Source organism: Mytilus galloprovincialis, chromosome 2, assembly GCF_965363235.1.
Source record: "Mytilus galloprovincialis chromosome 2, xbMytGall1.hap1.1, whole genome shotgun sequence".
Lineage (NCBI taxonomy): Eukaryota > Metazoa > Mollusca > Bivalvia > Mytilida > Mytilidae > Mytilus > Mytilus galloprovincialis.
In genome coordinates this window covers 26,560,184-26,582,518 of record NC_134839.1, presented here as the reverse complement: position 1 = coordinate 26,582,518, position 22,335 = coordinate 26,560,184, and the positions used below count along the sequence as shown (strand labels likewise).

At 34.6% G+C, this 22,335-nt stretch overlaps 2 protein-coding genes across 7 annotated transcripts in view; one reads left to right on the top strand and one right to left on the bottom strand.

The window, feature by feature from the left end:
• The window catches only part of LOC143063265 (superkiller complex protein 2-like), a 30,531-nt gene extending 28,318 nt beyond the window's left edge, over window positions 1-2,213 (bottom strand). Inside the window, exon 1 of one of the 4 annotated variants that reach the window (XM_076235308.1) lies at window positions 2,073-2,213. Coding sequence is in view for 1 of the 4 variants with exons in the window: in XM_076235307.1 (XP_076091422.1) it covers window positions 2,102-2,107 (6 nt within the window). In the remaining 3 variants the exon portion in view is untranslated. The remainder of the gene's footprint in view (window positions 1-2,072) is intronic. The other 3 variants (XM_076235309.1, XM_076235307.1, XM_076235310.1) reach the window with 3 other exon arrangements.
• A 554-nt stretch (window positions 2,214-2,767) lies between these two features.
• Window positions 2,768-22,335, top strand: part of LOC143063264 (tRNA (34-2'-O)-methyltransferase regulator WDR6-like) — a 35,348-nt gene continuing 15,780 nt past the window's right edge. The window contains exons 1-13 of one of the 3 annotated variants that reach the window (XM_076235305.1): window positions 2,768-2,796; window positions 6,211-6,358; window positions 7,409-7,507; window positions 7,882-8,012; window positions 8,344-8,450; window positions 10,318-10,465; window positions 12,733-12,972; window positions 13,252-13,314; window positions 14,165-14,212; window positions 14,684-14,791; window positions 15,214-15,275; window positions 15,693-15,835; window positions 16,324-16,442. In XM_076235305.1, coding sequence (XP_076091420.1) covers window positions 6,283-6,358; window positions 7,409-7,507; window positions 7,882-8,012; window positions 8,344-8,450; window positions 10,318-10,465; window positions 12,733-12,972; window positions 13,252-13,314; window positions 14,165-14,212; window positions 14,684-14,791; window positions 15,214-15,275; window positions 15,693-15,835; window positions 16,324-16,442 — 1,344 coding nt within the window. In that variant the 5' untranslated portion in view covers window positions 2,768-2,796; window positions 6,211-6,282. Of the gene's footprint in view, window positions 2,803-2,909; window positions 3,009-6,210; window positions 6,359-7,408; window positions 7,508-7,881; window positions 8,013-8,343; window positions 8,451-10,317; window positions 10,466-12,732; window positions 12,973-13,251; window positions 13,315-14,164; window positions 14,213-14,683; window positions 14,792-15,213; window positions 15,276-15,692; window positions 15,836-16,323; window positions 16,443-22,335 lie in introns of those variants that run through there. The other 2 variants (XM_076235304.1, XM_076235306.1) reach the window with 2 other exon arrangements.

Below are 22,335 nucleotides of genomic sequence, written 5' to 3'. Positions count from 1 at the left end.
TAATTATGGTCACGGTCATTTTGGAAATAAATTAATGTGATTCATCAAAATGAATTGATTTTTTAAAAGAAAGTGCATTCATTGTTATGCACTACTGTAAAAATACCATGAACGTCATTTGGCAAGTATTTGTGTTTTTAAACAAATAAACGAATTACCCTCCAGAGACGTCATATTATTTGGACTAGCTTTAGGCCTGATTTTGATTCACAAAAATCATATAGTTATAATGACTAAAAGTCTGTATTCTAAAATCATGAAAATTTATTTTATTTTTTAATAAATTTGACTAAGGATTTTCTAGAAAAAAATCCTTGAAGAAAACACATGATACAAAATTATATAAATAGATAAAAGATTCTGGGATGTTTTTTTTTGTATCTGCCTTAGACAGGTCGGGACCACTACCTTATATGGAAATGCATAAATTAGCATACTTATGTTCTCGCACATGTAATTGTTTATTTACATGTGACGCAATTTATTTTTACCTAGGTTTTTGACCAATCAACTAAATGAGTCACAATGCATGATGGACTACTACGTGTTTACAATCAACAAAGAACACGTGTCATTTACTGAAATACAACACATTTTTTCGTGCAATGCGGGATTCACAATTTCGCTTAGTTTTTCATTTTGTGTATCCTCATTTATAGTTCGTGATATAAAGTATTACTTCCATGCTCAGATTAACGAAGAGTTGTTTCTATGCGAAGAAAAAAGGGTTTGAATTACCCGATATATAGCCATTAACATGTTTGATGATGGCAGAGATTTCATGTATTTGTCCACCAGAAGCAATGACACAACAGCGAAAAAACACAATTACCCATGAGACAAACTTACTGGTGTAAAGTAAGCCGTCGATAACAGCCGGTGCTGATATTCAAGAGTACAGCAATGTTCGTATAGATAATTAAAGGCAAATGTGGGATCCTTGAATTTTGTGTTCGTAAAAAAGGCGAAGAAATATTTACATACATGGCAGTGTTAACAAAATCTATAAGTATTTTTGTTGGTCACATTTCAGTATATGGGACTTCCAAACTGTTCCCTTTTTTTTTAAGGTAGTGAAGTCAGCAACTGTAGTTTCAGTTTGTTCGTTTTTTAACGGGCTCGTACATTTGCCAAACTGAATAAAATCATTACAGCTGATTTCTCAAGCCTGCAAAGTAAATCTTTGGTTGGCTTGCTTGCTTTGTTTGTATAGTTGTTTATACAAGCTTTGAAAATAAGATTGACATCTTTAAACATCTTTTTTTGGACGATCAGTGCATTTGGATGGGGGCATGTAGTTGGAACATCCTCCCCTTTTGTCCAGGGTTAGGACCCCCCTTTTTAAAATGGCTGGACCCGCCCCTGCCGCTTTCATAACACTTCTTTTTAGCATACTGAATATTATGATGTTCTTACTTTTAGTTCAGGTCCCGATAAAAAAAATACACATTCAGTACAGAAAGAAATATTTCAAAGAAAGTATCGTGTTTTTCTAGGCAGAAATGATTTTGCAATGACATTATACAGGTTTAAAAGAGCTCAAATGATTTTCTTACTGGACAGTGGTCACTTCATTGGATATTTCACTGTGTCATGTCGTGAAATTAATGCAGGTTCAATTCATAACAATGCACAAAACCGGTTCAACTACTTTTGCAAGGCGAAAAAGAAAGTCGAATCGTGAAGCCAATAAACAATATTTTTTTAATCTGAGCATGCAAATTGAAGATTACGTTATATATTTTACATTAAATATATTTGCAGAATAAAAACTTTGGTAATGAGAGTCCCAGACAATATATAAATTGACTGTTTTCCCACTAATTCCACGTGTTTTAAGTAGCAGTTTACTCGTAGTAGCCCACAATGCATTGTAGTTCATTGAGTCGATTGGTCAGTTTTTCAAGGCCATATTGGCCTTGTGTTTTGGAAATTACTATGCAAATAAATTCTGACGTCAGAAAATCTAGAGTTCTCGACCTGTTAGAGTAGTGAAATAGACTTATTGTGTGCCTATCTTTAGTTAGTATCTGAAAATTTAGGACTTGAATTGAATATGATATCAAACTTACAAAGCTGTTCTAATTTATGTATTAAGTACGTGCATTTCAAGTAAGAAATGCAATCAGAAAAGCTACTGTCACATCTTTAACTAAACGAAACCATTCTGAAGCCTTCTCAGTCGACGCACCGGGTGTTGTGTCAACTTTCACTTTAAAAATTACACCGGTTCCGACTCTAAAAGTATAGTTAATTTTGTACTTCCGGTTAAATAGAAAGTTGAAGTTCAGCCAGCCTGCAGGAAGTACACCACTAATTCATGGTCCCATTGCTTTCTATGTTAAATTCCTCCGTTTCAAGCAGGCACACCTCTTTTATTTTAAGTTCAAATAAAGTGGCAATCATTGCATTTCAAAGCAACACTTTATGGTGTCTTGTACTGAAAAAATCAACATACCTTACATTGCATATAAGAAAGAACTGGTTCCCGGAACTTCAGATGTACCAAAACAGGTACTTCAGATCTGACAAACAGACAAAATGTACCCTCTTTTTAAAATTTGGTGCAGTTTTTTTACTATTCAAAATTAAAAGTCCAAAAGTGTTCTACAATGATCCCCAGTCCTTCAGCTTTCATTTGATACCAAAAATACCTAAATATTCTACATATTTTGAAAGTTACACTCATGCGTAGGAACTATTTTGTGTTAAATATGTACTACTTTCTGGTATGTGCTTTCTGGCCGGGCCTGAATTAGTGGTGTTACACCTGCAAAAGCTAAGACTAAAAGAGAGGTAGATGTAAGCAACATAAAGTGAAATCATAGACAGAAATAAACACCCATTCTTACCAATACAATGGCCCGATTTCAACTTGTGACATTTTTTTTAAATAGGCTCCATACAAAGATAAAACCACCTCACACATGTTAAATTTAAAAAGCAGGCCAACATTGCCAACAACTGTCAGCTCTTTGCACATATGAATGCTGAGTTAAATCCACAAAGTAAGTGCAAAAAATTGTCCCACTGGCATATAGGAATCATATAGTTTAGCCTTTTAGGGGGATAGTAGATTTTAAATACCCAGCATTCTTCTGTCCTCTGTGCAGCAGCACAGGCACTTGTTTCTGTCAATGTGGGGTTTACTATCCATACCAGTACAAAAACACACTGGTATGGATAATAAACCCCACATTGACAGAAACAAGTGCCTGTGTGCAGCAGTCTATATTTCATCTTCGTAGTCTACATCTACATTAGTCCAAATAATTATGACGTCTTGAAATGTCATTATAATTTTTTTCTTTGATGCCTTACTTCGGTCAGAAAAAAAATATAATAGCCTTTCAAGACGTCATAATTATTTGGACTACATCTTCATCTACATTTCGCTATGTCGTCACTTGAAAAGGGTAGTGCTCTTGTACAATTCTTGCCTGATTTTTTATTGAACTCATATCATAGGTTTATATCAGAAAAGTGATGTCTTGGGCAAGATAAAAAAAAAAAAAAAAAACAGTTCCTTGAAAGCTGATGTTCCTTAACTAGTCAATATAGTAACAATTAAATAAAGGCACCTGTCAAAATAAGCACCCTGAAATGAATAAGAAGATATGGTATGATTGCCAATGATAACTCTCCAGCTGTAGAGTCACAGTATTGCCTTAAACAATCTGGAAAACCCATACTGCCTACCAAGATAGAAATAGGCCATGAATTGAAATATGTAAAACAATTCAAACCAGAAAACTAATGGTGTGATTTATGTACAATCCTTCATAACCTGGGACAGGGGTGTAACTGTAACGGTTTATTTCTTCCTCTGTGATATTCTATCCTGAGGATAATCTGTCCCGGTAATTTTTTTCCAGGCATGGTATTTCACAGGTTGATTTTTTCCAGAGAAGTGAAAATCTATCTGTGTTATGCGGATAGTATGTACCGGTATATATTTGCCGTATTATATTTCACAGAACCGTGTGAAATAGAGTCCCTTCAATTTCTATGTAAGTTACTCACAATCAATATATACATGTACCTGACTATAATTATAAAATGTTTCACAAAGGTAGACCAAATTTGCATAATTTATCAAAGGGAGGTAATTATGAGCAATTTATATTTTAAAGATATTAATATAATATATTTTTGAATCTATTTTATAGTGAAATGTTTCATTGAATCTTATATTTTATATATTCATTTATATAAAAAGATGACTTACAACTTGATTTAATAAGACAGATAACATTTCACAGGTAAAAACCAGTGGTTGATCTAGAAATTTTCATAACAGGGGACCCACTGACTGCCTAAAGGGGGGGGGGGGCGATTCCGTCACGCTTCAGTGCCCCCCTCTAAATCCGCCTCTGAAAAATATCCAGCCGTTAAACATGCTTTTGTTCCAATATATTGTTATGCTATGATTTATCTGATTTCCATATAATCAACGTCCCCAGATAAAAATATCATCATAATCAAATTCTTCTATTACTATTAACAGTGGTAATGCAACTATATTTCTACCTTACTACTCAATTTATATTTGTACTGAGATCTGAAAACAACTCACTTTTACATGTATTTCACTAACCTTATTTAATCATGATATTATTTTCACAATTTTCTTTTTAAAAGGATGATATTGACTTGAATATTTCAGGAAATTTTTTCAAGGATAATTTGTAAAATTATTTCCCATCATAATACATTTTTTTTAACAATTTCGCTTTATTTCAAATACACTATTATTATTTGATAGTATTTTTAAAGGATAAGTTTTTTCTAATAACTATTCAATAAGTGAACTACCCAGATAGAATTTCACGGCAAAGGAAAAAATATCCCAGGGAAATATTTTCCTCCGGATAAAAAAATAACAACAACTACTGTGACATTTTTCCTCCGGATCATATTTCACCCGGATATAATTTTGCTTTACATAACAACACAACATAAAACAAATATGTTGAACAAACTATAAATTAACTGTTGATTGATACAATCTATAGTATACATATCTGGTATAGTTATGTTGGCTCATGGGAATTTCTGGAAATTGGAAAAAATTAAGCTGGTTAATCATGTTAATAGGATATTTTCAAAGGATGTTAAAGAAAGGGTTTGGTTGAAAGTAGACTCTTTGGTGTTATCTCATCTACCATTTGGTTGATTTGACATATTGCATTGCATTAATTCTAATAAAATAATTATACCCCCGCTTTAAAAAAGGGGGGGTATACTGTTTTACCTCTGTCTGTCCGTCCGTCCGTCAGTCAGTCCGTCCCATGAAACTTTCGTCACATTTTTCTCAGGAACTACACATCCACCCTTTCTGTAATTTGGTATCAACATTTATATATGTCAGCCATACCGTGTGATGCGTTTTCAGATTCATCACTTGACAACTTCCTGTTTACCGAACACTTGTCTGATTTTACACATGATAGCCAAGTTGAAAATTTTCGTCACATTTTTCTCAGGAACTACAATACAAGGATTTCTGAAATTTGGTTTCAGGATTTATATAAGTCAGCTATACCGTGTGATGCGTTTTCAGATTCATCACTCGACAACTTCCTGTTTAACGAACACTTGTATGATTTTACACTTGATAGCCAAGTTGAAAATTTTCGTCACATTTTTCTCAGGAACTACAATACAAGGATTTCTGAAATTTGGTTTCAGGATTTATATAAGTCAGCTATACCGTGTGATGCGTTTTCAGATTCATCACTCGACTACTTCCTGTTTACCGAACACTTGTATAATTTTACACATGATAACCAAGTTAAAAATTTTCGTCACATTTTTCTCAGGAACTACAATACAAGGATTTCTGAAATTTGGTTTCAAGATTTTTATAAGTCAGCTATACCGTGTGATGCGTTTTCAGATTCATCACTCGACTACTTCCTGTTTACCGAACACTTGTATAATTTTACACATGATAACCAAGTTAAAAATTTTCGTCACATTTTTCTCAGGAACTACAATACAAGGATTTCTGAAATTTGGTTTCAAGATTTTTATAAGTCAGCTATACCGTGTGTTCCGTTTTCAGATTCATCACTCGACAACTTCCTGTTTACCGAACACTTGCATATTTTTACACTATTAATATTATCCACTTGCGGCGGGGGTATCATCAGTGAGCAGTAGCTCGCAGTTTCACTTGTTTTTATTGTTTTTTATTTTCTTTTGCAGTATAATGCTGTTTAGAATCTGTTTGCCTCATGTGGATGTTTCCTGATATAAATATACAAAATTTTGTCTGCAATGGAGAATGCTGAATGTATATACCATACTGGCCCAGTTACAGCACTTCATGTAGAAGGCACCTACATTATTGCAGGTTTGTATGGTCAATAGATAACACATGTATTAGACACTGGTATATCTTATATATCAACTTAGAAATTCTCAATCAAATCCTGTCAGTTAAATGGAAATTAATGGTGAATTTGAAGACATTTATAATCACAATATCTTGTTTATAATTTCAAAGAACTTGCAATCTATGATTCTATTTTTTATCCCCCGCTGTAGCAGTGGGGGCATTAAGTTTTACCCTTGTCCGTCCGTACGTACGTCCCAAAATTGGTTTCTGTTCTCTAACTTTATTTTGCCTCAACCAAATGTTTTGAAATTTATACGCAATGCTTATTACCACATCACACAGGTCAAGTTTTAATTTTTGTGGTGTTACTTTTACTGTTCTAGAATTATGGCCCTTAACAAATGGAAATAATTGCTAAAATGTTTGTTTCCCCTTCTCTTACTTTAGTTTGCCTCAACCAAACTTATACACAATGCTAATTACCACAATACACAGATCAAGTTTGAATTTGGATAGCATCCATTTTACCACTCTAGAGTTATTCCTTTTTACAAATGAAAATTTGGTGGCATCACTTTTCCTTCTATTGAGTTATGCCCCTTTACAAATTGAAAGTAAAGTTTTACGTTTTTGTTTTCTAACTAAAGTTTGCTTCAAGCAAATTCTATGAAAGTTATACACAATGTTTATTACAACAAAAACTCAGATCAAATATGGCTAGTGTCACTTTTACTGTTCTTAAGAAATGTCCCTTAATAATGTTACAAAATGTACATGCAAGCAGGGGCATCATATGTGTCAAATGGACACATTTCCCATTTATTTCATAAATGATTTATACACTTCATTGTACTACATGTATAAAATATTTGTTGAGATTGTTTGCCCTTTTTTACTTTGCATTCTGAACTGGGTATGATATGAAGTAAATTTAATTCAGTTAATGGAGACAGGTAATGTTAGATAATATCAAAGATTATATTTGAAGCTAATTATTAATTTTGACATTGTTTCAGGTTGTATGACAAAATGTATGATGATAAAACTATGCAATGTTTGTTTCAGGTAGTGGTGATTACTTGTACTTGTATGACAGTAAAACTACCCAATGTTGGCAAAGGCTCCCAGCATTAACTTGTACAAGAATTCATGGGATAAGATCAGGTATGTGATCAACCCACATAATCACCCACATTCACACAACCAATGTCTGCAGTATCCTTTTTAGAATAGACTTTACCTGAAATAATGTGATAATTTATTTAAAGAAGTAAAACTTAGGATTTTGGATGATACTGTTTTGTATTTCCTAATTTTAATTCGATCATCCTTTTCTGTTTTTTAAAATTCCTTTTTTAAAATATGTATGCCACAACTTTATACATGTATTGACCAAATACAACTTTATATTGACATTTTACATTGATGGCAAGACTATCATTTGATCAATTCTTTGAGAATTTAAAGTTTGTGAAATATCCAACATAAAATGATGTATAGCATTTATTTCAATGGCATTCATATTTGTAATATTTTAGACAACAATGGCCAGTTGTGTGCTTTTGGTGAGAAGAGAGCCTGTATTGTAACCATAGATACAGATACATTGTCACCCACAGATAGGAAGACTCTACTTCAGGACTTAATCTGGGATTCACAGTTCTTAAAGGTTTGTATTATATGATCTTCAGAACAGTTAATAATTGTGTAGTATGTTGGTTTCATTGTCTGAAAGGGAACAGGTGAACAGTTTTAACAATTTTAACCACTGTGAATTCAGAATTTATTTTGATGTTATAAATTTAATTTGGAAAAGTTATTAAAAAGGTTGCACATGGGGATTGGTTTTCTAGCTTTAGCATTTTTCATGTGTTTTAAGAGAAACAATACATGTAAGAACCCACATTAATTTTTTTAATATTCATCAAAAGTGGCCGGGTTCTTACGTACAAAGAGAATTTGAACAGTATTTTCAACTTGATTTTGTTCTATTTACACAGGTTAAAAGTCAGGTTGTTTTTGCTTTGGCACACAACACCATTGTTAGATGGGACAACAGTAATGATCATATTATGGACATTGTACAGTGTGAAGAAAACAGTATTCTGTATCCTTACTCTTAGATGACAATCAACCAATACGCACACCGTGAATTTTATTAATATCAAGTACTGTGTCATGGATTTTGGATATATTATATTTTAACTGATATTTTAAGGAGTTGTTTTTTTTTGTTTTTTATTATTCTGGGAACAAATCTGCTGAGGAGGATTCATGTCATGAACTAAGCATTCAGATATTCCAAATATTGGGGGTGAGGTATCGTTCTTTGTCTTTTCAACTTTCTTCAGAGTGGCTATTTGTATATCTAAGATAGAAAAACAAATGAAAAGTTTATATCATGGTTTTAGCATAAAAGTGAATTAAAAGCTGCTTTTAAGCTCACCTTTCCTAAAAGGAAATATGAGCTTTTGCCATCACTTGCCGTCCGTCGTCGCCTGTCCGTCGTCGTCGTCCGTCCGTCGTCATCGTTGTCGTCGTCGTCGTAAACTATTTCAAAGATCTTCTCCTCTGAAACTAGTGAACCAATTCAAACCAAAGTTCATCTGATTGATTCCTAGGGTATCTAGAATAAAGTTTGTGTTTTAATTCCCATTTCATCAAAAAACATGGCCACCATGGCTAAAAATAGAACATAGGGGTAAAATATAGTTTTTAGCTAATAAGTCAAAAACCAAAGCATTTAGAGCAAATCTGACATGGGGGTAAAATTGTTTATCAGGTCAAGATCTATCTGCCCTGAAATTTTCAGATGAATCGAACAACCCGTTGTTAGGTTGCTGCCCCTGAATTGGTAATTTTAAGGAAATTTTGCTGTTTTTGGTTATTATCATGAATATTATTATAGATAGAGATAAACTGTAAACAGCAAAAATGTTCAGCAAAGTAAGATTTACGAATAAGCCAACATGACCGAAATGGTCAGTTGACCCCTTTAGGAGTTATGGCCCTTTATAGTCAATTTTTAACCATTTTCCGTAAATCTTAATTATCTTTTACAAAAATCTTCTCCTCTGAAACTACTGGGCCAAATGTAACCAAACATGGCCAAAATCATTATTAGGGTATCTAGTTTAAAAATTATGTCCGGTGACCTGGCTTACCAACCAAGATGGCCGCCATGGCTAAAAATAGAACATAGAGGTAAAATGCAGTTTTTAGCTTATAACTCAAAAACCAAAGCATTTAGAGCAATTCTGACATGGGGTAAAATTGTTTATCAGGTCAAGATCTATCTGCCCTAAAATTTTCAGATGAATCGGACAACCCGTTGTTTGGTTGCCGCCGCTGAATTGGTAATTTTAAGGAAATTTTGCTGTTTTTGGTTATTATCTTGAATATTATTATAGATGTAGATAAACTGTAAACAGCAATAATGTAATTCTTGGGGTATACAATGTTTTTTTATACTTTCATCATAAATTATATTATGAACATGAGACAAAGGAGACATTTCAGTGTGTCCACTCTTGTTTTTGCTTTTGAAGAAGATATGACAGAATCGAAGAACCATTTATATAAATTGAAAACCCAAAATAATCATTGATGGAAGATTTAAGCAAAAAATTTAAGGTGAGCGATTCAGGCTCTTGAGAGCCTCATGTTATAATTTTAATATGGTTTTAAAAGCGTTGATCATGCACAAATGTTTAGAAGGAAGCCATTCTGCACTGCATACAAAATGTGCAATGGCCAACGCTTTTATACAGAATAACAGCACAAAAGAAGCATTTTATTCTTATTTATTAAATAAGGAATTGCATTTTCAGGACAAGCATTATTTACTGTGCTTTATTTTATCTTAATTCTATATTTGTGTAGCCCTAACTATTTATATAGTTTAATGAATTCTTTTATAACTCATTGTTATATTGCAGTTATTTAAAAAGCTTTCTTTAATAGTAGATTTTCAGATACTGTGCACGTTTTATTACATCAAGTTGGGAGAATTTGATTTTAGCTGCTGGAACAGTTACAAATCAAGTTTTGTTGTGGTCACCTAATACTACAAGAAATAGTTCGGGACTTTGCACAATAATTCACAGGTTCAAAGGTCACCAGGTAGGTACTAATGTTGTTTATATTTCTTTATTGGTGTAGAAAAATTAAGAATTCCACAATTGGAGATTTTGTACAGTAGAATAAAATATTAAAAACAAATGCATTATATACACATGAATATATATTCAATAGATTAAAGTTTTAATTTAGATTGTTGCAAATCTGCAAATTGGCTGCATGCCTATGTTAGCAAGTCACTTATAATTTCGGAGTTTATTCAATATATAACCGGTTAAGTTCTATTTTTATTGTGACCGGGAAACACCGGAAAGGACATATCATGATAATGCAGAAATGAAGATTTGGAAATGAACGTAGAACTAAATTGTTGTACCTAGTCCCTTTTAATAACATCTGTAGGAATACCTGCCACATTTTGTTAATTATTAAAATAAAGATCAATCATCAACTATGTCACTTCTAACAGCCTTAACCTACACCTGGCTACAACAAGAATATTAAATTACAACTAAATTCAAATACTGACAATGTTCGGAGGTGCCTGTCTTTGGACATGCAACCTTATGGTAACAGGATTAAATTAGTTATTTAGCTCTCAAACTCCATACCGTATTCTGCAGGTGTGACCCGAGATTTTCACAATTCCGAGGGATCACCCGGAACACCCGCCGGGTCATTAAAATAACCCGGGAATTCCGAAAAATAACCCGATTTCACCCGTATTTCTTAGCCTTGAGATTGATTTCATAAGTAAAATTCCTTTGAAATACCGGCAAATTCGTAATTCTTCCATGAACAGGAAGTTCATCTAGCTATGTAAACTGTCAAATTAAGTGACCTATTAAGTGCATGGCTTCACTTGACAGCTTTGGTGTCAAACACACTGTTAATTAACACCAATTACCTTAGCTTTAGGTCATAAATAAATTGCATCATTTGTTTACAAACTGAACTAGAGTTACTTCCCCTTATTTGTCACCATTCAAAATTATTCTATATATTTACGTTTTATGGGTGAAAAAGATTAAATCATAAAAATATAAAATTCAAATACATATTGAAAAATAACTTTTCATTATTTTTATACCTTTATACAATTTTTTTTAAAAAGTTGAAAATTATTTTTTACATTTATACTTCCTTTCACTGTATTACTAAATTTTATCATAGTCTAATTTCCTTATTAAAGTAATATTCATTCATCAATCCAATCCAATCCAATTCAGTCACGTCTCAGTCATTACAGCTGAATGGACGTGCTGGGCCAGCTCTCCTTTACCCGCTATCTTCAATGAGGGTTTACAGTTAGATGAACAATGACATACTACTTAAGATGACAGAAACCAATCCATGCCGTACAGATAGACGTAGTAGTTGGCGTACCCGCGTTAACATGCACTCCAAAACCATTGTATCATGGGGAGTGTTATGCCGATTAACGTCCGAGGGCTGTATCCTAGGCTGTTAGGTGATACGACCTTCATTTCACTGCCTCACGGCTTTGGTCCTGATAAAGCTTCCTGTCATCTTTCGAACTACGTCCGAGATCATCTACCAGTACTCCATCATCGAGGTTAGCAGGCTGCCAAGCTGACCAAACTGGCCCTGAAAGCAGCCGTTGTGAAGTAAACCAACATCAAAATAGTCAACAAAAGAAAAAAAACTTACCAAAACCAAGATGGCGGCCTACATATGGCGTCCTCTACTACCTGTTCCTGACCCACGGCATTAAAATATGATAAAGCTCACCGATCGCCTTCGGGCACCGAGCCGACCGTGCGAGGGCTGTATAGCCAGTCAAGGTCGTTAAACACTTCCATATATATAATTAATAAAAATATGGTTAAAGGCTACATAGTCAATAGTCTCAAACATTTAAAAATTACATTAAATTCTAGTGTTTGATGATTGTAATATTTTCTTTCTCTCAAAAGGTAAAGCACATAAGACTAAGTTACACAAATTTATAAAAATCTTTAAAAGTGCAATGAAATAATATTTAATAAGATTTAAAATGACTTAACAAAGTGAACATGCATTGATGTTTTGGTATCTTTGATATACATTATAAGAAAATGTACCATAAATACTGAAATTCAGCTCGAAAAAGTTTGTACTTGTTATGACCTGAGATTTGATTCTTCAATGCAGGTCATGACCTGCATTTTCATCGTCACAGGTTGACAGGTATGAAACTCTAAAAAGTTAAATGCATGGACAAAGTGTCTTACTGTAATAAAATCTAGTAATGATTTTTATTCTTTTCAATTTTTAATAGTAAAATTTCTTTATCAATATTATTTCAGGGTGTTATTTTCTCGGTGCGATACAACACACAAAGACAGCAAATTTGTTCTGTTTCTGATGACAGGAGCATTAGAATATGGCAAATGACCTTTCCTGGTAGGATTACTATGGTAACAGATGACCTTGACATAGAAGATTGGACTGGGTGTCAGAGCACTCCACTACATGTTTTATATGGACATTCAGCCAGAGTCTGGGACATCAATTTACTGAGTAACGTTATGATCAGTATTGGCGAGGTAATTACTAAATAATTTATACATTCTATGATTTTGTTGTATGATTCTTACCTCATATCACCTAACAGGAGTTAATGAACAAATAGAATTTTTATCTTTTTGTAAGTAGAAAAATTTCTAAATACCACTCATGGAAATCAGAATACACTCAGATATTAAAAGTGAACTTAAAATCTTTTTATTTTGATATAGTTTAGTGTGATACTAAGCACATAATATTAAAATGAAAATGAATATTATATAAAGTACATTTAAACCAATACATGTGATTTTTTTCAGGACAGTTTATGCTGTGTATGGAATTACAATGGAGAGGTCATTCAAAAATTTAAAGGTCACAAGGTAGTTGTTCTTAGTAAATTTATCTTGTTAATTTCCTTATATACAGTTTTGTGTGATAAGTAATTTAACATTGTTGTACTTGCTACCTAGTCATTTCATAGCAACCCATGCCTACATTGAGCAACCAATTAAATCTGCTTTAAAGAAAAAGGTACCTTGCAGTACATAGTGTCTGACCAATTGGATAAATAAATTTTTAAATGTGTAATGCAGTCCAGCAATGATGCCTGGGTGTACACTTTGAGGGGATTTTATCTTTCTGTGAGAATTAGCAATTTTACTTGTTTTCATGCTACTCAGCCATCTCATTAAAACTGATTTCAAGCTTGAACCTAACAGTAGAGTAAGTTAATTTCTTATTAAAAGGGAATTATAATATAGACATTGCAAATTTAATCAGAGCATCCTATTTGTACCGTACACGAAGATGCCACTAATTAGTGACGTTTTCAATTATCTACTGTATGTATGTACTACAGTAGAGATCATTTAAACTGTACCGGTACATTTTAACCGGTCTGCATTAGATAGAACTTTTAATTTACAGTTGTGAATTGAAGATGCTCCCAAATACAAACAGAATTATACTGATCAGTTTTGCATAATTTACATGAATTGTTAATAAAAGTTTCATTTTTCTATCACCATCAGATAGGCAATATACTACATTTTCCTGCTCTTTTGTTAAACATTAAAGAATTACCTGTAATGATTAGATATCGAGCCATGTTGCTGTCCTTGTTCCTGATGATAAAATTGCTGTTTAATTTCAATGTTTTCTCAAATGACATTCTTTTGGCACTGGGATAAAAATTATATGATCTAATGAGTTCATAATTTTTTATTGCAGGGAAAAAGTATATGGAGTTTAGCTGCAGATAAAAAGGAACAGTTTTTTGTAAGTATAAAAATGTATTGTTATGTATATTGGTTTTAGATGCATACCAATGGATGATAAAAGACTGGGGGAAAATGTTTAATGTTTTTGATAACTGAAGGACACTCATATTTTTAAAAAGAACATGACCAGTATACATGGTATAGTTTAAAGTACTGTTTTTTTCCATATCAATCTTCTAGTTTTCTTCACAAAAAAGAAATACCTTATAGATTTGCGAATGGAAATGGGGAATGTGTTGAAGGGACAACAAACTGACTAAAGAGTAATAAAATGCAGATGAAGGCCACAGCAAGATAATCCTGCACCTGTAGGAGGACCTCTGCTGGCTCCTAAACAAAAATGTATTTTTTGCTATCAAAACTTGTAACTTGGTTAATGGAAATGACTCTGTGATCTTTACATGGAGATGTAGGAAAAATAACAGCCTTGTGCAAAATGGACAATTATAATTATTTTTCTTTTCTGTAGGTCACTGGTGGTGGTGATACCAGTATCAGATTGTGGAAACTTAATGTTGCAGAAAACCAATCAGTGAATAAGTTACATAGTCAAAGTCTACCATTCCAGAATGAAAATGTAAGTACCTGACTTGAACAGCTATAGGTAAATTATCTCAGTGCATACTTCATTGAAAAAAATCCAATTCCGAAATTTTTATCTCAAATGGATGTCAATGTTAATTGTGTAAAAAATATATGGGTAGGATGTATATGAGACAACAGATAAAACCCACAATGATCCATTATATTTAAAAGATATAATTATGCTCTCATTGTCATTCTCTTCTTGGTGACATCACTTTCACCATTCTGGGGTTATGCCCCTTTATAACATTATATGCAAGTCAGGGCATCATCTGTGTCCCATGTCTCCATTTTGTCCCTCACTGCTTGACATAACTTTAAACAAACAGAAGAACACAACATTGAGTACATTCAAAACGGATGAGGAGTTTTACAAATAGATAACACTTGCTAATTCCTATTTTTGTTTTACAGGATTTTGTTAGAGTTGTGTCCCTTTGGAAATCAGATTATGTTATAGGAATTACAGATGAAGGGTAATTATAAACATGTGACCTTGAACTGGCAATATCTTAATAAGAAAATACTGAAAGTATGTGGATGGCAAATATATACTTCTTTCATAGAACATTATTATGCCTTCTCACACACTTATACCAGCTGTCATACCTCTGAATAGATTTTCTAAAGGAATGTCAAGAACAGTTAGAAAAACAACTTTTCATTAGTTCAGAGCTTTTAGAAGTTCAACATCACAGTAACTGATAGGTTTGTAACCAAGATAAGGAAATACATCTGTTCAGACTAAGGAGAACAGTTTAGATAGTGTTGCCAAAAATGGTTCTGAAAGCACCATGTTCTTTTTGAAGGGTAGAATGGTATACAAATAATAAATTTTAGTGGCCTAATTCATGTTAAATTTTTTTGTTTTAATTCAATGTTTTATTTTGCAGGTCACTTTTGATCCATAGCTTAATAGATAATAAAACCTCAGTGATATTTAAAGATCCTAACTTTAAATCGTATACCGTGATAGAGGTATCCCATGTGATAGCTCTAGGGAATATCAAAGGGACTCTACGTCTTGTATATTCAGGTAAATATTATGTAGAGCAGTAACAACATTCCAGCTTTTAATTTTGAGGAACATCAGAGGAATTCTATAGGCCTTTTATAACACTGACTATACAGTATAAATATTGCTTGTTGTTGAAAGGACATACAATGACCTAAAGATGCTTAAATCTGCACATTTGCAATCACACCTCATATACTTATTTTGTAATGAGCAGACTGATTTTCTTTTAAAGCTTTATAAAATTGACAAAAAAAGTTTAGGAATCTTGCTTATAAAGTTTGTTATGAAGTTTTATCATGCATTGCAATTGAAACTGACACAATAAAAATATTATTTGATCTATCAATTCCCAGTATTTTTTCAAGAGACCAAACTCTGCCTAAACTATTGTCTTCAAGTGCCAATTTTAAAATTTGTTTATTTAAGTGAACAAACCTGTTTAGTGTTGCTAGTATTACACATACATTTAAGTAAATTGATCATGTTTAGAATTTTGTGATTTTCAGAGAATCTGACCGACATGAAGTTTAGATGGACAGATTATAATATCTACAAAGGGAAAGTACTTTCTATCCACTGGCTGTCAGAAGATCTTTTGTTAACCACTGGACCAGACGGACATATTGTAAGTATGTGGATATCTATAAAGGGAAAGTACTCTCTATCCACTGGCTGTCAGAAGATCTTTTGTTAACCACTGGACCAGACGGACTTATTGTAAGTATGTTGATATCTATAAAGGGAAAGTACTCTCTATCCACTGGCTGTCAGAAGATCTTTTGTTAACCACTGGACCAGACGGACTTATTGTAAGTATGTTGATATCTATAAAGGGAAAGTACTCTCTATCCACTGGCTGTCAGAAGATCTTTTGTTAACCACTGGACCAGACGGACATATTGTAAGTATGTTGATATCTATAAAGGGAAAGTACTCTCTATCCACTGGCTGTCAGAAGATCTTTTGTTAACCACTGGACCAGACGGACTTATTGTTAGTATGTGGATATCTATAAAGGGAAAGTACTCTCTATCCACTGGCTGTCAGAAGATCTTTTGTTAACCACTGGACCAGACGGACTTATTGTAAGTATGTTGATATCTATAAAGGGAAAGTACTCTCTATCCACTGGCTGTCAGAAGATCTTTTGTTAACCACTGGACCAGACGGACTTATTGTTAGTATGTGGATATCTATAAAGGGAAAGTACTCTCTATCCACTGGCTGTCAGAAGATCTTTTGTTAACCACTGGACCAGACGGACTTATTGTAAGTATGTTGATATCTATAAAGGGAAAGTACTCTCTATCCACTGGCTGTCAGAAGATCTTTTGTTAACCACTGGACCAGACGGACTTATTGTAAGTATGTGGATATCTATAAAGGGAAAGTACTCTCTATCCACTGGCTGTCAGAAGATCTTTTGTTAACCTCAGGACCAGACGGACTTATTGTAAGTATGTTGATATCTATAAAGGGAAAGTACTTTCTATCCACTGGCTGTCAGAAGATCTTTTGTTAACCACTGGACCAGACGGACTTATTGTAAGTATGTTGATATCTATAAAGGGAAAGTACTTTCTATCCACTGGCTGTCAGAAGATCTTTTGTTAACCACTGGACCAGACGGAATTATTGTAAGTATGTGGATATCTATAAAGGGAAAGTACTCTCTATCCACTGGCTGTCAGAAGATCTTTTGTTAACCACTGGACCAGACGGACTTATTGTAAGTATGTGGATATCTATAAAGGGAAAGTACTTTCTATCCACTGGCTGTCAGAAGATCTTTTGTTAACCACTGGACCAGACGGACTTATTGTAAGTATGTGGATATCTATAAAGGGAAAGTACTCTCTATCCACTGGCTATCAGAAGATCTTTTGTTAACCAATGGACCAGACGGACTTATTGTAAGTATGTTGATATCTATAAAGGGAAAGTACTCTCTATCCACTGGCTGTCAGAAGATCTTTTGTTAACCAATGGACCAGACGGACTTATTGTAAGTATGTTGATATCTATAAAGGGAAAGTACTCTCTATCCACTGGCTGTCAGAAGATCTTTTGTTAACCTCAGGACCAGACGGACTTATTGTAAGTATGTTGATATCTATAAAGGGAAAGTACTCTCTATCCACTGGCTGTCAGAAGATCTTTTGTTAACCTCAGGACCAGACGGACTTATTGTAAGTATGTTGATATCTATAAAGGGAAAGTACTCTCTATCCACTGGCTGTCAGAAGATCTTTTGTTAACCACTGGACCAGACGGACTTATTGTAAGTATGTGGATATCTATAAAGGGAAAGTACTCTCTATCCACTGGCTGTCAGAAGATCTTTTGTTAACCAATGGACCAGACGGACTTATTGTAAGTATGTTGATATCTATAAAGGGAAAGTACTCTCTATCCACTGGCTGTCAGAAGATCTTTTGTTAACCACTGGACCAGACGGACTTATTGTTAGTATGTTGATATCTATAAAGGGAAAGTACTCTCTATCCACTGGCTGTCAGAAGATCTTTTGTTAACCACTGGACCAGACGGACTTATTGTTAGTATGTGGATATCTATAAAGGGAAAGTACTCTCTATCCACTGGCTGTCAGAAGATCTTTTGTTAACCACTGGACCAGACGGACATATTGTAAGTATGTGGATATCTATAAAGGGAAAGTACTCTCTATCCACTGGCTGTCAGAAGATCTTTTGTTAACCACTGGACCAGACGGACTTATTGTAAGTATGTGGATATCTATAAAGGTAAAGTACTCTCTATCCACTGGCTGTCAGAAGATCTTTTGTTAACCAATGGACCAGACGGACTTATTGTAAGTATGTTGATATCTATAAAGGGAAAGTACTCTCTATCCACTGGCTGTCAGAAGATCTTTTGTTAACCACTGGACCAGACGGACTTATTGTAAGTATGTTGATATCTATAAAGGGAAAGTACTCTCTATCCACTGGCTGTCAGAAGATCTTTTGTTAACCACTGGACCAGACGGACATATTGTAAGTATGTGGATATCTATAAAGGGAAAGTACTCTCTATCCACTGGCTGTCAGAAGATCTTTTGTTAACCACTGGACCAGACGGACTTATTGTAAGTATGTTGATATCTATAAAGGGAAAGTACTCTCTATCCACTGGCTGTCAGAAGATCTTTTGTTAACCACTGGACCAGACGGACTTATTGTAAGTATGTTGATATCTATAAAGGGAAAGTACTCTCTATCCACTGGCTGTCAGAAGATCTTTTGTTAACCTCAGGACCAGACGGACTTATTGTAAGTATGTGGATATCTATAAAGGGAAAGTACTCACTATCCACTGGCTGTCAGAAGATCTTTTGTTAACCACTGGACCAGACGGACTTATTGTAAGTATGTTGATATCTATAAAGGGAAAGTACTCTCTATCCACTGGCTGTCAGAAGATCTTTTGTTAACCAATGGACCAGACGGACTTATTGTAAGTATGTTGATATCTATAAAGGGAAAGTACTCTCTATCCACTGGCTGTCAGAAGATCTTTTGTTAACCACTGGACCAGACGGACTTATTGTTAGTATGTGGATATCTATAAAGGGAAAGTACTCTCTATCCACTGGCTGTCAGAAGATCTTTTGTTAACCACTGGACCAGACGGACTTATTGTAAGTATGTGGATATCTATAAAGGGAAAGTACTCTCTATCCACTGGCTGTCAGAAGATCTTTTGTTAACCACTGGACCAGACGGACTTATTGTAAGTATGTGGATATCTATAAAGGGAAAGTACTCTCTATCCTCTGGCTGTCAGAAGATCTTTTGTTAACCACTGGACCAGACGGACTTATTGTAAGTATGTGGATATCTATAAAGGGAAAGTACTCTCTATCCACTGGCTGTCAGAAGATCTTTTGTTAACCACTGGACCAGACGGACTTATTGTAAGTATGTTGATATCTATAAAGGGAAAGTACTCTCTATCCACTGGCTGTCAGAAGATCTTTTGTTAACCACTGGACCAGACGGACTTATTGTTAGTATGTTGATATCTATAAAGGGAAAGTACTCTCTATCCACTGGCTGTGAGAAGATCTTTTGTTAACCACTGGACCAGACGGACTTATTGTAAGTATGTGGATATCTATAAAGGGAAAGTACTTTCTATCCACTGGCTGTCAGAAGATCTTTTGTTAACCACTGGACCAGACGGACTTATTGTAAGTATGTGGATATCTATAAAGGGAAAGTACTCTCTATCCACTGGCTGTCAGAAGATCTTTTGTTAACCACTGGACCAGACGGACTTATTGTAAGTATATTGATATCTATAAAGGGAAAGTACTTTCTATCCACTGGCTGTCAGAAGATCTTTTGTTAACCACTGGACCAGACGGACTTATTGTAAGTATGTTGATATCTATAAAGGAAAAGTACTCTCTATCCACTGGCTGTCAGAAGATCTTTTGTTAACCACTGGACCAGACGGACTTATTGTAAGTATGTTGATATCTATAAAGGGAAAGTACTCTCTATCCACTGGCTGTCAGAAGATCTTTTGTTAACCTCAGGACCAGACGGACTTATTGTAAGTATGTTGATATCTATAAAGGGAAAGTACTCACTATCCACTGGCTGTCAGAAGATCTTTTGTTAACCACTGGACCAGACGGACTTATTGTAAGTATGTTGATATCTATAAAGGGAAAGTACTCTCTATCCACTGGCTGTCAGAAGATCTTTTGTTAACCAATGGACCAGACGGACTTATTGTAAGTATGTTGATATCTATAAAGGGAAAGTACTCTCTATCCACTGGCTGTCAGAAGATCTTTTGTTAACCACTGGACCAGACGGACTTATTGTTAGTATGTGGATATCTATAAAGGGAAAGTACTCTCTATCCACTGGCTGTCAGAAGATCTTTTGTTAACCACTGGACCAGACGGACTTATTGTAAGTATGTGGATATCTATAAAGGGAAAGTACTCTCTATCCACTGGCTGTCAGAAGATCTTTTGTTAACCACTGGACCAGACGGACTTATTGTAAGTATGTGGATATCTATAAAGGGAAAGTACTCTCTATCCTCTGGCTGTCAGAAGATCTTTTGTTAACCACTGGACCAGACGGACTTATTGTAAGTATGTGGATATCTATAAAGGGAAAGTACTCTCTATCCACTGGCTGTCAGAAGATCTTTTGTTAACCACTGGACCAGACGGACTTATTGTAAGTATGTGGATATCTATAAAGGGAAAGTACTTTCTATCCACTGGCTGTCAGAAGATCTTTTGTTAACCACTGGACCAGACGGACTTATTGTAAGTATGTGGATATCTATAAAGGGAAAGTACTCTCTATCCACTGGCTGTCAGAAGATCTTTTGTTAACCACTGGACCAGACGGACTTATTGTAAGTATATTGATATCTATAAAGGGAAAGTACTTTCTATCCACTGGCTGTCAGAAGATCTTTTGTTAACCACTGGACCAGACGGACTTATTGTAAGTATGTTGATATCTATAAAGGGAAAGTACTCTCTATCCACTGGCTGTCAGAAGATCTTTTGTTAACCACTGGACCAGACGGACTTATTGTAAGTATGTTGATATCTATAAAGGGAAAGTACTCTCTATCCACTGGCTGTCAGAAGATCTTTTGTTAACCTCAGGACCAGACGGACTTATTGTAAGTATGTTGATATCTATAAAGGGAAAGTACTCACTATCCACTGGCTGTCAGAAGATCTTTTGTTAACCACTGGACCAGACGGACTTATTGTAAGTATGTGGATATCTATAAAGGGAAAGTACTCTCTATCCACTGGCTGTCAGAAGATCTTTTGTTAACCACTGGACCAGACGGACTTATTGTAAGTATGTTGATATCTATAAAGGGAAAGTACTCTCTATCCACTGGCTGTCAGAAGATCTTTTGTTAACCACTGGACCAGACGGACTTATTGTAAGTATGTGGATATCTATAAAGGGAAAGTACTCTCTATCCACTGGCTGTCAGAAGATCTTTTGTTAACCACTGGACCAGACGGACTTATTGTAAGTATGTGGATATCTATAAAGGGAAAGTACTCTCTATCCACTGGCTGTCAGAAGATCTTTTGTTAACCACTGGACCAGACGGACATATTGTAAGTATGTTGATATCTATAAAGGGAAAGTACTCTCTATCCACTGGCTGTCAGAAGATCTTTTGTTAACCACTGGACCAGACGGACTTATTGTTAGTATGTTGATATCTATAAATGGAAAGTACTCTCTATCCACTGGCTGTCAGAAGATCTTTTGTTAACCACTGGACCAGACGGACTTATTGTAAGTATGTGGATATCTATAAAGGGAAAGTACTTTCTATCCACTGGCTGTCAGAAGATCTTTTGTTAACCACTGGACCAGACGGACTTATTGTAAGTATGTGGATATCTATAAAGGGAAAGTACTTTCTATCCACTGGCTGTCAGAAGATCTTTTGTTAACCACTGGACCAGACGGACTTATTGTAAG